We start from the raw sequence: 15,368 nt of genomic DNA, 5'->3' as shown, positions 1-15,368 counted from the left end.
GCATCATCTTGCCCCTGGCCCTGGTGGGAGGAGGACATTGTGAGCCAGAGCCCAGCCCAGGTGCTGGCATCACCCCAGCTGCCCAGAGGCTGCCTCAGCCGAGGCCCTCAGCCCTGCGGTCCGGGGCAGGAGACAAGCCCAGAGGGGCCGGGTGCAGCAGCCTGGCACTGCCATTGGGGCCTCCACCTGACGCCCTCACAGCAGCCCATGTCTTTCAGCTGTGCATGCGCAGGCTCTGCCTCTGTCTTCTTCCTGTTCTGTGTGGCCCAGCCCCTTCCTGGAACCAGGCAGCCCTGGCAGGAGTGAGGGCCAGCTGCAGGGAAAGTGAAGGGGGCAACACCTGCCAGGCTGTGGGTCTCACGAGGCTCGGGGGAGTTATAAGAGGCCCCCTCTCTCAGGGAACTCCTCCCAGGCTTGGGGAGGAGGCATCCTGGACCCAGCCACGCCTCACAGATCTGACCGAAGCAGGGGTTCTTGGTCTTGCTTGGAACCCAGATTCAGCCCCCTTTGGGAATCTAATCAAGGGTGTGGACCCTTTCCCAGAGAAAATGGTGTGTTCACTCCTGAGGGTCCATGGGCCCTTGAAGCTGCTCATGGCTCCCCTGCTGCAGGATTCCCCTGGGTGCCCGTCAAACTACAGCTTCCCTGGGGGGCCTCCACCCCATACTTACCCACCAGCTTCTTAAGAGCTCGAGCTCGGACCCTTATAGTAGTAAACAGGCTCCCCAGAGCCTGGTGGCCTTTCTGGGGCCACCCGGCAGCCTGCATGGGACACCCATGGCCTTGTCTCCTCCGGCCCCAGCTCTCTTTTCCAGCTCAGCCAAGGCTGACGGCGGGAAAGAGCAGCTGACGTACGAGTCTGGGGAAGACGAGGAGGAGGATGAGGAGGAGGAAGAGGAGGAGGAGGACTTCAAGCCATCCGACGGCAGTGAAAACGAGATGGAGACAGAGATTCTGGACTACGTGTGACAGGGCCCAAGGCTGGGCCTCCCTGACCCGGCCAGACTGGTGTCTGGCCTAATGAGGGAGCCGGGGCTCCCCATTGCCGCCCACAGTGCCCGGAATGGCCCTAGGAGGCCCTCTGAAGAGAGCTGGAGTCCCAGCAAAGGGTGCAGCTGACCCTAGCACTGGCTGTGACGTGCTGCTTGGTGCTGCCTCTGGTCCTGAGGGGTTAGGGACATCCCCAAAGGGTATACCCTGGCTCTGCCACCCATGAACCAGCCCAGCATCCAGCCAGTGAGTGGGCACCCAATGCCTCTCAGGATGAGACCAGTAAATGCCGGAGGTGGAGCTGGGCAGCTGTGGAGCCCCAGGCCACAGGCCAGTCTCGCTTGGCTCTCATGACGGTGGTGGTGGAGATAGCGTGGGGAGCCTCGCCCATGGTCTCACGTGGCAAGAAGTGCCTTTAGCTCTGGATCCCAACCGTTTGGCACAGCTTTGGCCACAGCCAGGCCCCTCTGGAATTGTCCTTATTAAACCAGTTTCCCGAGAAGTCTTGGTTTCTCGGTGTGAATGTTGGCGCTGCAGGGGAGTCTTATTGCCTTGGGGCTTGGGCCCCCTTTGTCCCTTCATATATTCCTTCATTCATTCAGTGACATGCTGGCAGTGCTGGCCTGTGCCCCTCACATGTGGTCGGGTTGGGTGAGGGCAGCTAGGAGGACTCCAGGCCTGGGGTCAGTTCTTCTCTAAATGAATACCTTCTTGACAAAGTCATGGGAAACGGGCCCTGCTGTCCTGTGGCTGCCCAGTGTGAAACTAGTGGGTCCTGAGCCCACCGAGCCTGCCTGCCTGGCCCCGCTCCCCATGTTGCCCTTGGCTGAGGCACCTCTTGTGTCTCCCCAAGTCGGCAGCAGCACTCCCTCCCAACCTGTGCGCGTGCCGAGTATTTGTTGAAGAAACAGTCAGTTGTCCTAGAGAATGGCCCCGTTCTGGATTGGCTGGTTGCTTCTGTGTGGTGCTGAACCTGCTCCTCTCTCCCCTGTATTTCCTGGGGACAGGTGGAGGCTCAGCCAGATTCAGGTTCAAGGTCTCTTCCTAGGCTGCGTCAGTCTGCATGCACGGGAGGTCTGCTTACTAGGATTGACCAGCAGGTTTAGGTGTTGTCAGCCTGATGTGTTGGTCTTTTATCTAACGGTTTTTGGGTTTCTGTGGTTTTTTGTTTCATTTGTGGGTCTTTTTTTTTTTTTTTGAGATGGTCTTGCTTTGTCGCCCAGGTTGGAATGCAGTGATGCAATCAGGGCTCACTGCAGCCTCAACCTCCTGGGCTGGGGTGATCCTTCCACCTCAGCCTCCTGAGTAGCTGGAACTACAGGTTGTGTACCGCCATGCCCAGATAATTTTTGAATTTTTGTAGAGATGAGGTCTCACTAATGTTGTCCAGGCTGGGCTCAAGGGATCCTCCCGCCTCAGCCTTCCAAAGTACTGGGATTACAGGTGTGAGCCACTGCGTCCAGCCTATTTAATGGCTTTTGAACAGCCGTTGATAATTGCCTGGACCTACTACTTCCTTAAGGGTGCAAAATGGTGATTTTTTTGAATTATATCGTTCCTTCTGAATTTAGTAGCTGGAATCCTATAAAGGAATCTTCCTCATCGTCTGTTTGATTACCCTGAAATACTGTTTTCACAGAAAAGAAGGGAAAATGCCTGTTATCACCTCTAACAGTTTTCAGAACAATGAGTTAGTGCCCTGGCAAGGGCCAGTGACAGGGCAGGAGGGGGTGGAGAGCGTGTTTCCTGGGCTGCCTGGTGAACTCTCAGGTCTGTCAATTGCAGGCTTGCTTTTTCATGCCCAACTTGTCTATCTTTGCCCAGAGGCGGCCTCAGGTTGACCTCTGTAGTCCTTTGACACAAGCCTTGGGTCTTGGGCACCTTCCTTACTTACAGCTACCACGATGCTGCAGGCTCCAGCCCCTCCCTGGCATTTCCTGTTGCGACCCGGCCCAACCATCTCCCCAGGGTGCACTCCTTCGTCGGTGTGAATATGGTGTTTAGAGACCCCAGTCTGGTCACCAGGGGTGGTGCTTGCTCCTGGGATTTCTTTACTGCTAGGGCTTTGGAAGAGACAGAGCCAGGAAATAAGTTTGTTTTTTTTTTTTTTTTGCCAATTAAAAAAAAATAAAGTACGAGGCTGGGCACGGTGGCTCATGCCTGTAATCCCAGCACTTTGGAAGGCTGAGGCGGGCAGATCACTTGAGCTCAGGAGTTTGAGACCAGCCTGGCCAACATGGTGAAACCCAGTCTCTACTAAAAATACAAAAATCGGCTGGGTGTGATGGCGCACGCCTGTAATCCCAGCTACTTCAGAGGCTAAAGCAGGAGGATCCCTCGAACCCAGGAGTTCAAGACTGCAGTGAGCTATGATTGTGCCACTGCACTCTAGCCTGGGTGACAGAGACCCTGTCTCAAAAAAACAAACAAACAAACAAAAAACCTCTGTGGACTCCGGGTGATAATGACATGTCAATGTGGATTCATCAGGTGTTAACAGCTGTACCTCCTGGTGGGGGATGTTGATAATGGGGGAGACTGGGGTGGGGCGAGGACATACGGGAAATCTCTGTAATCTTCCTCTAATTTTGCTGTGAACCTAAAGCTGCTCTAAAACTGTACATAGATATAAACTGGGGCCTTCCTTTCCCTCTGCCCTGCCCCAGCCCTCCCCCACCTCCTTCCTCTCCCTGCTGCCTCCCCTCTGCCCTCCTATTTCCTCCTTAGCCACTGTAAATAACACTGCAGCAAAGGCCTGAGGCAAATGCCTTTGCTCTGGGGCGCCCCAGCCACCTGCAGGCCCCTTATTTCCTGTGGCCAAACTCCTCCTCCCACCCTCCAGTCCTTTCCCCAGCCTCCCTCGCCCACTAGGCCTCCTGAATTGCTGGGCACTGGCTGTGGTCGACAGACAGAGGGACAGACGTGGCTCTGCAGGTCCACTCGGTCCCTGGCACCGGCCGCAGAGGTGGCAGAACGGGGGTGTGGTTGGTGTGGGAAGCACAGGCTTCAGTGTCTCCTGGGGGGCTGTTGGGTGGGAAGGCTCTGGCTGCCCTCGCCCTGTTCCCATCACTGCAGAGGGCTGTGCGGTGGCTGGAGCTGCCACTGAGTGTCTCGGTGAGGGTGACCTCACACTGGCTGAGCTTCTTAAAGCCCCCATCTGAAGACTTTGTTCATGGTGTTTTCACTTCTCAGAGCCTTTCCTGGCTCCAGGAGTAATACCTGTTCACAGAAAATACGAGTGGCCTCCTCCTCCACAACCTCACACGACATTCTCCCTTCCCTCCCGCTGGCCTCTTTCCCTCCCCTTCTGTCACTCTGCCTGGGCATGCCCCAGGGCCTTGGCTGGGCCCTTTGTTTCCTCAGGGAAACCCACATGGTTGGGCTAGATGCCTCCGCACACCCCCACCCACACCCCCTGAGCCTCTAGTCCTCCCTCCCAGGACACATCAGGCTGGATGGTGACACTTCCACACCCTTGAGTGGGACTGCCTTGTGCTGCTCTGGGATTCGCACCCAGCTTGGACTGCCCACTCCATGGGCCCCAGGAAAAGCTCATACAGATAAGGTCAGCCACATGAGTGGGGGGCCTGCAGCATGTCACCCTCTCTGTCCCAGAAGTCAAGTGCTCGGTCCCCTCTGAAGCCCCTTTGGGGACCTAGGGGACAAGCAGGGCATGGAGACATGGAGACAAAGTATGCCCTTTTCTCTGACAGTGACACCAAGCCCTGTGAACAAACCAGAAGGCAGGGCACTGTGCACCCTGCCTGGCCCCACCATCCCCCTTACCACCCGTCACCTTGCCACCTGCCTCTGCTCCCAGGTAAGTGGTAACCTGCACAGGTGCACTGTGGGTTTTTGGGAAAACTGGATCTCCCTGCACCTGAGGGGGTAGAGGGGAGGGAGTGCCTGAGAGCTCATGAGCAAGCATGTGACCTTGGATCCAGCTCCATAAATACCCAAGGCCCAGAGGGAGGGCCACCCAGAGGCTGATGCTCACCATGGGGCGCCTGCAACTGGTTGTCTTGGGCCTCACCTGCTGCTGGGCAGTGGCGAGTGCCGCGAAGGTAAGAGCCCAGCAGAGGGGCAGGTCCTGCTGCTCTCTCGCTCAATCAGATCTGGAAACTTTGGGCCAGGCTGAGAAAGAGCCCAGCACAGCCCCGCAGCAGATCCCGGGCACTCATGCTCATTTCTATGGGGACAGGTGCCAGGTAGAACGCAGGATGCCCAATTCCATTTGAATTTCAGATAAACTGCCAAGAACTGCTGTGTAAGTATGTCCCATGCAATATTTGAAACAAACTTATATGGGCCGGGCGCAGTGGCTCACACCTGCAATCCCACCAGTTTGGGAGGCCGAGGTGGGTGGATCACTTGAGGTCAGGAGTTGGAGACCAGCCTGGCCAACATGGTGAAACCCCATCTCTACTAAAAATACAAATATTAATCGGGCGTGGTGGTGGGTGCCTGTAATCCCAGCTACTCGGGAGGCTGAGGCAGGAGAACCGCTTGAAGCTGGGAGGTGGAGATTGCGGTGAGCTGAGATCACGCTACTGCACTCCAGCCTGGGTGACAGGGCGAGACTCTGTCTCAAAAAATAGAAAAAGAAAAAAATGAAACATACTAAAAAACAATTCACTGTTTACCTGAAATTCAAATGTAACTGGGCCTCTTGAATTTGCATTTGCTAATCCTGGTGATCCCACCTACCAACCTTTCTGTTGTTCCCATTTTACAGAAGGGGAAACGGGCCCAGGGGCAGGGAGTGTGGAGAGCAGGCAGACGGGTGGAGAGAAGCAGGCAGGCAGTTTGCCCAGCATGGCACAGCTGCTGCCTCCTATTCCTGTGCAGGAAGCTGAAAGCCGGGCTAGTCCACACGTGGGTCCGGGTCCCTCCAGAAAGAGAGCCGGCAGGCAGGAGCCCTCTCGGGGCATCCATAAATTCCACCCTCTCTGCCTGTGAAGGAGAAACCACAGAAACCCCAAGCCCCACAGGAAGCCGGTGTCGGTGCCCGGCCCAGTCCCTGCCCCCAGCAGCAGTCCCACAGGGGACCCCAGATCCCAACCACGCTGTTCTGCCGCCTGCTGTGTCTCAGGCCCTGGGGACTCCTGTCTCCCCCTCTGCTGCCTGCTCTCCACACTCCCTGGCCCTGGGACCTGGAGGTTTGGGCAGTGGTCCTGGGCTCCTGACTCAAAGGAGAGGTCACCTTCTTCTTGGGCGAGCTCTTCTTGGGGTGCTGAGGGGCCTTTGGCAGGTCATCACGACCCCTCCCCATTTCCCCACCCTGAGGCCCTCAGGCCAGTCTCAATTGCACAGGGATCACGCCACTGGCACAAGGAGACACAGATGCCTCGCAGGGGATGCCCACGATGCCTGCATGTGTTGCTTCTGGTTCCTTTCCTCCAGTTCCAACCGCCACACTCTCCCACACCAGTGTGACAGGGGGCCTATCACCCTAGACTTCAGAGGGCTGCTGGGACCCTGGCTGGGCCTGGGGGTGTAGGGCCACCCTGCCCTTCCCCACCTGGAACCTGGCATAGGTGACAGCCAGCAAGCAATGACCTGGTCCCACCATGCACCACGGGAATGGGGAGCTGCTGCCCAAGATGGACAGGAGGTGGCACTGGGGCAGACAGCTGCTTCTCAACAGGGTGACTTCAAGCCCAAAAGCTGCCCAGCCTCAGTTCCGTCAGGGACAGAGGGTGGATGAGCACCAACCTCCAGGCCCCTCGTGGGGGTGGACAGCTTGGTGCACAGAGGCAATTTTCATGGCACAGGGAAGCGTGGCGGGGGTGGGGGGTGTGGTCCCTAGGGGGTTCTTTACCAGCAGGGGGCTCAGGAACTGTGGGGACTTGGGCATGGGGCCATCGACTTTGTGCCCAGCCAGCTAGGCCCTGTGCAGGGAGATGGGAGGAGGGAAAAGCAGGCCCCACCCCTCAGAAAAGAGGAAGGTTGGTGTGAAACATCCCAGGTACACTGAGCATTGGGTACACTCCTGCCGGGAGCTGGACAGGCCTCCCATGTGATGGCAAACAGGCCGACAGGAGACACGGCTGTCGCTCGTCTTCCACATGGGGAAACTGAGGATCGGAGTCAAAGCTGGGCAGCCATAGCCAGAACCCAAACCTCCATCCCACCTCTTGGCCGGCTTCCCTAGTGGGAACACTGGTTGAGCCAGTTTCCTCTAAGATTCTGGGAGCAGGACACCCCCAGGGATAAGGAGAGGAACAGGAATCCTAAAGCCCTGAGCATTGCAGGGCAGGGGGTGCTGCCTGGGTCTCCTTTGCAGAGCTGTCCTGCTTTGAAGCTGTCTTTGCCTCTGGGCACGCGGAGTCGGCTTGCCTTGCCCCCTCCGGATTCAGGCCGATGGGGCTTGAGCCCCCCTGACTCTGCCTGTGTCTCCCTCACAGCTGGGCGCCGTGTACACAGAAGGTGGGTTCGTGGAAGGCGTCAATAAGAAGCTCGGCCTCCTGGGTGACTCTGTGGACATCTTCAAGGGCATCCCCTTCGCGGCTCCCACCAAGGCCCTGGAAAATCCTCAGCCACACCCTGGCTGGCAAGGTGGGAGTGGGTGGTGCCAGACTGGCCCTGCGGCGGGGCGGGTGAGGGCGGCTGCCTTCCTCATGCCAACTCCTGCCACCTGCAGGGACCCTGAAGGCCAAGAACTTCAAGAACAGATGCCTGCAGGCCACCATCACCCAGGACAGCACCTACGGGGATGAAGACTGCCTGTACCTCAACATCTGGGTGCCCCAGGGCAGGAAGCAAGGTCTGCCTCCCCCCTACTCCCCAAGGGACCCTCCCATGCAGCCACTGCCCCGGGTCTACTCCTGGCTTGAGTCTGGGGGCTGCAAAGCTGAACTTGCATGAAATCCCACAGAGGCGGGGAGGGGAGCGCCCACTGCCGTTGCCCAGCCTGGGGCAGGGCAGCGCCTTGGAGCACCTCCCTGTCTTGGCCCCAGGCACCTGCTGCACAGGGACAGGGGACCGGCTGGGGAGAGGGCCAGGCGGGGCGTCTGGGGTCACCAGCCGCTCCCCCATCTCAGTCTCCCGGGACCTGCCCATTATGATCTGGATCTATGGAGGCGCCTTCCTCATGGGGTCCGGCCACGGGGCCAACTTCCTCAACAACTACCTGTATGACGGCGAGGAGATCGCTACACGTGGAAACGTCATCGTGGTCACCTTCAACTACCGTGTCGGCCCCCTTGGGTTCCTCAGCACTGGGGACGCCAACCTGCCAGGTGCATGGGTGCCTTCGGCCCTGAGGTGGGGCGACCAGCATGCTGAGCCCAGCAGGGAGATTTTCCTCAGCACCCCTCACCCCAAACAACCAGTGGCGGTCCACAGAAAGACCCGGAAGCTGGAGTAGAATCATGAGATGCAGGAGGCCCTTGGTAGCCGTAGTAAAATAAAAGATGCTGCAGAGGCCGGGAGAGGTGGCTCACGCCTGTAATCCCAGCACTTTAGGAGGCCCACACAGGTGGGTCACTTGAGCGCAGAAGTTCAAGACCAGCCTGAAAATCACAGGGAGACCCCCATCTCTACAAAAAAATTAAAAATTAGCTGGGGACTGGGCAGGGCGGCTCACCCCTGTAATCCCAGCACGTTGGGAGCCCAAGGTGGGTAGATCACCTGAGGTCAGGAGTTTGAGACCAGCCTGACTAAAATGGAGAAACCTCTTCTCTACTAAAAATACAAAATTAGCCAGGCGTGGTGGCGCTTGCCTGTAATCCCAGCTACTCAGGAGGCTGAGGCAGGAGAATGGCTTGAACTCAGGAGGCAGAGGTTGCGGTGAGCCTAGATCATGCCACTGCACTCCAGCCTGGAGAACAAGAGCAAAACTCTGTCTCAAAAAAAAAAAGCCAGGCATGGTATCTCATGCCTCTGTTCTCAGCTACCTGGGAGGCAGAGGTGGAAGGATCGCTTGAGCCCAGGGGTTCAAAACTGCAGTGAGCCGTGGTCATGCCACTGCACTCCAGCCTGGGCGACAGAGTGAGGCCCCATCTCAAAAATAAGAGGCTGTGGGACAGACAGACAGGCAGACAGGCTGAGGCTCAGAGAGAAACCAGGAGAGCAGAGCCGAGTGAGAGACAGAGAACAATACCTTGAGGCAGAGACAGCTGTGGACACAGAAGTGGCAGGACACAGACAGGAGGGACTGGGGCAGGGGCAGGAGAGGTGCATGGGCCTGACCATCCTGCCCCCGACAAACACCACCCCCTCCAGCACCGCACCAACCCAACCTCCTGGGGACCCACCCCCTTTAGCACCCCACCCGACTGAACATCCTGGGGACCCACCCCATACAGCACCGCACCTGACTCAGCCTCCTGGTTACCCACCCACTCCAGCAACCAACGCGACCTAGTCTCCTGGGGACCCACCCCCTCCAGCACCCTACCCGACCCAGCTTCTTAGGGACCCACCATTTGCCAACTGGGGCTCTGCCATGGCCCCAACTCTGTTGAGGGCATTTCCGCCCCACCCATGCTGATCTCCCCTCCTGGAGGCCAGGCCTGCGCCACTGGTCTCTAGCACCCCCTCCCCTGCCCTGCCTCCAGGTAACTATGGCCTTCGGGATCAGCACATGGCCATTGCTTGGGTGAAGAGGAATATCGCGGCCTTCGGGGGGGACCCCAACAACATCACGCTCTTCGGGGAGTCTGCTGGAGGTGCCAGCGTCTCCCTGCAGGTCTGGTGATCCCCGTGGGGAGGGCCTGCCCCAAAGGTTGAGAGGAAGCTCAAACGGGAAGGGGAGGGTGGGAGGAGGAGCGTGGAGCTGGGGCTGTGGTGCTGGGGTGTCCTTGTCCCAGCGTGGGGTGGGCAGAGTGGGGAGCGGCCTTGGTGACGGGATTTCTGGGTCTCGTAGACCCTCTCCCCCTACAACAAGGGCCTCATCCGGCGAGCCATCAGCCAGAGCGGCGTGGCCCTGAGTCCCTGGGTCATCCAGAAAAACCCACTCTTCTGGGCCAAAAAGGTAAACGGAGGAGGGCAGGGCTGGGCGGGGTGGGGGCTGTCCACATTTCCATTCTTTATCCTGGACCCCGTCCTTACCTTCAAATGGTTCGGAGCCCTGAGCTCCAGCCTCACCTACCCGCTGGCCTCACTTCTGCCCTCAGGTGGCTGAAAAGGTGGGTTGCCCTGTGGGTGATGCTGCCAGGATGGCCCAGTGTCTGAAGATTACTGATCCCCGAGCCCTGACGCTGGCCTATAAGGTGCCGCTGGCAGGCCTGGAGTGTGAGTAGCTGCTCGGGTTGGCCCATGGGGTCTCGAGGTAGGGGTTGAGGGGGGTACTGCCAGGGAGTACTCTGGAGGAGAGAGGAAGGTGCCAGAGCTGCGGTCTTGTCCTGTCACCAACTAGCTGGTGTCTCCCCTCGAAGGCCCCAGCTGTAAGGGAGAGGGGGTGCCATTTCTTCTTTTTTTTTGAGATGGAGTCTCACTGTTGCCCAGGCTGGAGTGCAGTGTCACGATCTCAGCTCACTGCAACCTCCACCTCCTGGGTTCAAGTGATTCTCCTGACTCAACCTCCCATGTAGCTGGGACTACAGGCACATGCCACCATGCCCAGATAATTTTTCTGTGTGTTTAGTAGGGATGGAGTTTCATCGTGTTAGCTAGGATGATCTCGGTCTTGGGACCTCATGATCTGCCCACCTCGGCCTCCCAAAGTGCTGGAATTACAGGCGTGAGCCACTGCGCCCGGCCCCTTCTTTATTCTTATCTCCCATGAGTTACAGACTCCCCTTTGAGAAGCTGATGAACATTTGGGGCCCCCTCCCCCACCTCATGCATTCATATGCAGTCATTTGCGTATAATTTTAGGGAGACTCATAGACCTCAGACCAAGAGCCTTTGTGCTAGATGACAGTTCATTCATTTGTTCATTCATTCAGCAAACATTTACTGAACTGTAGCACTGGGGCCCAGCCTCCAGCTCCACTATTCTGTACCCCGGGAAGGCCTGGGGACCCCTTCCACAAACACCTCTGCATGTCAGCCTTACCAGCTTGCTACGCTAAGGCTGTCCCTCACTCATTCTTCTATGGCAACATGCCATGAAGCCAAGTCATCTGCACGTTTACCTGACATGAGCTCAACTGCACGGGCTGGACAAGCCCAAACAAAGCAACCCCCACGGCCCCGCTAGAAGCAAAGCCTGCTGTGCTGGGCCCAGTGACAGCCGGGCCCCGCCTGCCTCAGCAGCCACTGGGTCCTCTAGGGGCCCGTCCAGGGGTCTGGAGTACAATGCAGACCTCGCACCATTTTTGGCTGATGGAATGGAACCCAGCCCTGAGAGAGGGAGCTCCTTCTCCATCAGTTCCCTCAGTGGCTTCTAAGTTTCCTCCTTCCTGCTTCAGGCCCAGCAAAGAGAGAGAGGAGAGGGAGGGGCTGCCGCTGAAGAGGACAGATCTGGCCCTAGACAGTGGCTCTCAGCCTGGGGAGGTGTGGAAGGGCCTGGAGACATTTGTGATTGTCACGGCTGCGGAGGGGGTGCTCCTGGCACCTCGTGGGTCGAGGCCGGGGATGCTGTAAACATCCTACAGGGCACAGGATGCCCCTGATGGTGCAGAATCAACCCTGCCCCAAGTGTCCATAGATCAGAGAAGGGAGGACATAGCCAATTCCAGCCCTGAGAGGCAAGGGGCGGCTCAGGGGAAACTGGAAGGTACAAGAACCTGCTAACCTGCTGGCTCTCCCACCCAGACCCCGTGCTGCACTATGTGGGCTTCATCCCTGTCATTGATGGAGACTTCATTCCCGATGACCCCATCAACCTGTACGCCAACGCCGCCGACATCGACTATATAGCAGGCACCAACAACATGGACGGCCACATCTTCGCCAGCATCGACATGCCTGCCATCAACAAGGGCAACAAGAAAGTCACGGAGTAAGCAGGGGGCACAGGACTCAGGGGCGACCCGTGCGGGAGGGCGGCCGGGAAAGCACTGGCGAGGGGGCCAGCCTGGAGGAGGAAGGCATTGAGTGGGGGATTGGGAGTGAGGAAGTTAGCACCAGTCGGGGCGAGTATGCACACACCCTCCTGTTGGCACAGGCTGAGTGTCAGTGCCTACTTGATTCCCCCAGGGAGGACTTCTACAAGCTGGTCAGTGAGTTCACATTCACCAAGGGGCTCAGAGGCGCCAAGACGACCTTTGATGTCTACACTGAGTCCTGGGCCCAGGACCCATCCCAGGAGAATAAGAAGAAGACCGTGGTGGACTTTGAGACCGATGTCCTCTTCCTGGTGCCCACCGAGATTGCCATAGCCCAGCACAGAGCCAACGCCAAGTGAGGATCTGGGCAGCGGGTGGCTCCTGGGGGCCTTCCTGGGGTGCTGCACCTTCCAGCCGAGGCCTCGCTGTGGGTGGCTCTCAGGTGTCTGGGTTGTCTGGGAAAGTGGTGCTTGAGTCCCCACCTGTGCCTGCCTGATCCACTTTGCTGAGGCCTGGCAAGACTTGAGGGCCTCTTTTTACCTCCCAGCCTACAGGGGGTTTACAAACCCTATGATCCTCTGCCCTGCTCAGCCCTGCACCCCATGGTCCTTCCCACTGGAGAGTTCTTGAGCTACCTTCCATCCCCCATGCTGTGTGCACTGAGAGAACACTGGATAATGGTTTCTATCCACTGACTCTTATGGGCCTCAACTTTGCCACCTTAGAAAATAATTTCAGCCCACCACCACATTAAAAATCTTCATGTAATAATAGCCAATTATAATAAAAAATAAGGCCAGACACAGTGGCTCATGCCTGTAATCCCAGCACATTGGGAGGTCAAGGTGGGAGGATCACTGGAGGTCAGGAGTCTGAGACTAGTCTGGCCAACATGGCAAAACCCCATCTCTACTAAAAATACAAAAATTATCCAGGCATGGTGGTGCACACCTATAATCCTAGCTACTCAGGAGGCTGAGGCAGCAGAATCAGTTGAACCCAGGAGGTGGAGGTTGCAGTGAGCCGAGATTATGCCGCTGCACTCCAGCAGGGGCAACAGAGTGAGACTGTGTCTCAAATAAATAAGTAAATAAATAATAAAAATAAAAAATAAGTTAGGAATACGAAAAAGATAGGAAGATAAAAGTATACCTAGAAGTCTAGGATGAAAGCTTTGCAGCAACTAAGCAGTACATTTAGCTGTGAGCCTCCTTTCAGTCAAGGCAAAAAGGGAAACAGTTGAGGGCCTATACCTTGTCCAATCTAATTGAAGAATGCACATTGTCTTGGAGAGCAAAATATTTCTTGATACTGAATTCTAGAAGGAAGGTGCCTCACAATGTTTTGTGGAGGTGAAGTATAAATTCAGCTGAAATTGTGGAACCCATGAATCCATGAATTTGGTTCTCAGCTTTCCCTTCCCTGGGTGTAAGAAGCCCCATCTCTTCATGTGAATTCCCCAGACACTTCCCTGCCCGCTGCCCGGGACCTCCCTCCAAGTCCAGTCTCTGGGCTGATCGGTCCCCAGTGAGCACCCTGCCTACTTGGGTGGTCTCTCCCCTCCAGGAGTGCCAAGACCTACACCTACCTGTTTTCCCATCCCTCTCGGATGCCCGTCTACCCCAAATGGGTGGGGGCCGACCATGCAGATGACATTCAGTACGTTTTCGGGAAGCCTTTCGCCACCCCCACGGGCTACCAGCCCCAAGACAGGACAGTCTCTAAGGCCATGATCGCCTACTGGACCAACTTTGCCAAAACAGGGTAAGGCGTGGGTTGAGTGCAGGGTGGAGGGCCACAGCCGAGAAGGGCCTCCCACCACGAGGCCTTGTTCCCTCATTTGCCAGTGGAGGGACTTTGGGCCAGTCACTTAACCTCCCCCTGCATCGGAATCCATGTGTGTTTGAGGATGAGAGTTACTGGCAGAGCCCCAATCCCGTGCACGTGCACAGCCAGTGCCCGGTATGCAGTGAGGGGCATGGTGCCCAGGGCCAGCTCAGAGGGCAGGGATGGCTCAGGCGTGCAGGTGCAGAGCAGGGCTTCAGCCCCCTGGGAGTCCCCAGCCCCTGCACAGCCTCTTCTCACTCTGCAGGGACCCCAACATGGGCGACTCGGCTGTGCCCACACACTGGGAACCCTACACTACGGAAAACGGCGGCTACCTGGAGATCTCCAAGAAGATGGACAGCAGCTCCATGAAGCGGAGCCTGAGAACCAACTTCCTGCGCTACTGGACACTCACCTATCTGGCGCTGCCCACAGTGACCGACCAGGAGGCCACCCCCGTGCCCCCCACAGGGGGCTCCGAGGCCACTCCCGTGCCCCCCACGGGTGACTCCGGGGCCCCCCCCGTGCTGCCCACGGGTGACTCCGGGGCCCCCCCCGTGCCCCCTACGGGTGACTCCGGGGCCCCCCCCGTGCCCCCTACGGGTGACTCCGGGGCCCCCCCCGTGCCCCCTACGGGTGACTCCGGGGCCCCCCCCGTGCTCCCTACGGGTGACTCCGGGGCCCCCCCCGTGCCGCCCACGGGTGACTCCGGGGCCCCCCCCGTGACCCCCACGGGTGACTCTGAGGCTGCCCCTGTGCCCCCCACAGATGACTCCAAGGAAGCTCAGATGCCTGCAGTCATTAGTTTTTAGCGTCCCATGAGCCTTGGTCTCAAGAGGCCACAAGAGTGGGACCCCAGGGGCTCCCCTCCCATCTTGAGCTCTTCCTGAATAAAGCCTCATACCCCTGTCGGCATCTTTCTTTGCTCCCAAGGCTAAGCTGCAGGATCTGCCTGTCAATTGCAGGCTTGCTTTTTCATGTCCAGCTCGTCTTATCTTTGGCCAGAGGCGGCCTCAGGTTGACCTCTGTAGTCCTTTGACTCAACCCTTGGGTCTTGGGCACCTTCCTTACTTGCAGCCACCATGATGGTGCAGGCTCCAGCCCCTCCCTGACATTTCCTGCCATGGACCCGGCCCAACCATCTCCCCAGGGTGCGCTCCTTCGTCGGTGTGAATATGGTGTTTAGAGACCCCAGTCTGGTCACCAGGGGTGGTGCTTGCTCCTGGGATTTCATTACTGCTAGGGCTTTGGAAGAGACAGAGCCAGGAAATAAGTATTTTTTTTTTAACCAGTAAAAAAAAAAAGTATGAGGTCGGGCACAGTGGCTCACACCTGTAGTCCCAGCACTTTGGGAGGCTGAGGCAGGAGGATCACTTGAGGTCAGGAGTTGGAGACTAGCCTGGCCAACATGGTGAAACCCCATCTGTACTAAAAATACAAAAAATTAGCCAGGTGTGGTAGTGCGCACCTGAGGTCCCAGCTGAGGCAGGAGAATCACTTGAGCCCGGGAGGTAGAGGCTGCAGTGAGCCGAGATCACACCACTGCACTTGAGCCTGGGCAACAGAGCAAGGCACCATCTCAAATAATAATAAAAGTATGAATTCATACAGGTA

General features: G+C 57.6%; 3 protein-coding genes across 7 annotated transcripts in view; 2 read left to right on the top strand and 1 right to left on the bottom strand.

Annotated features, from left to right (window-relative positions):
* Positions 1-1,492, top strand: part of GTF3C5 (general transcription factor IIIC subunit 5) — a 27,837-nt gene extending 26,345 nt beyond the window's left edge. For all 3 annotated transcript variants that reach the window (XM_024345514.3, XM_016960349.4, NM_001280358.1), the window contains 1 exon segment: positions 803-1,492. In XM_024345514.3, the coding sequence (XP_024201282.1) occupies positions 803-969 (167 nt within the window). In that variant the 3' untranslated portion in view covers positions 970-1,492.
* On the bottom strand, positions 1,259-4,317 carry LOC101059176 (uncharacterized). Its single transcript, XM_063788034.1, is given in 4 exon segments — positions 1,259-1,384; positions 3,668-3,877; positions 3,879-4,170; positions 4,172-4,317. Coding segments are annotated over 4 exon segments (774 nt in total).
* On the top strand, positions 1,619-15,368 carry CEL (carboxyl ester lipase). 3 transcript variants are annotated; one of them, XM_054659238.2, is made up of 12 exons: positions 1,619-4,555; positions 4,704-5,054; positions 7,398-7,548; positions 7,634-7,756; positions 8,034-8,231; positions 9,552-9,682; positions 9,860-9,967; positions 10,110-10,227; positions 11,695-11,881; positions 12,079-12,282; positions 13,494-13,691; positions 14,020-15,368. In XM_054659238.2, the coding sequence occupies exons 2-12, from the start codon at positions 4,980-4,982 to the stop codon at positions 14,564-14,566; spliced, it is 2,040 nt and encodes a 679-aa protein (XP_054515213.1). In that variant the 5' UTR covers positions 1,619-4,555; positions 4,704-4,979; the 3' UTR covers positions 14,567-15,368. The 3 variants fall into 3 exon arrangements, with proteins under 3 accessions (XP_054515213.1, XP_024201717.2, XP_054515212.1); XM_024345949.3 differs by having other exon boundaries at positions 1,619-4,810; positions 4,935-5,054; XM_054659237.2 differs by having other exon boundaries at positions 1,619-4,810.

This window comes from Pan troglodytes, chromosome 11 (assembly GCF_028858775.2).
Source record: "Pan troglodytes isolate AG18354 chromosome 11, NHGRI_mPanTro3-v2.0_pri, whole genome shotgun sequence".
Lineage (NCBI taxonomy): Eukaryota > Metazoa > Chordata > Mammalia > Primates > Hominidae > Pan > Pan troglodytes.
The sequence above is the reverse complement of the archived record's forward strand: the minus strand, read 5'-3'. Positions and strand labels throughout refer to the sequence as shown.

Coding starts and splice junctions, on each gene's coding strand:
- CEL (XM_024345949.3), top strand. CDS start 4,664: ATGGAGACATGGAGACAAAGTATGCCCTTTTCTCTGACAGTGACACCA. Junction 4,811..4,934: donor CCACCTGCCTCTGCTCCCAG/GTAAGTGGTAAC, acceptor CCTTGGATCCAG/CTCCATAAATACCCAAGGCC. Junction 5,055..7,397: donor CAGTGGCGAGTGCCGCGAAG/GTAAGAGCCCAG, acceptor TCTCCCTCACAG/CTGGGCGCCGTGTACACAGA.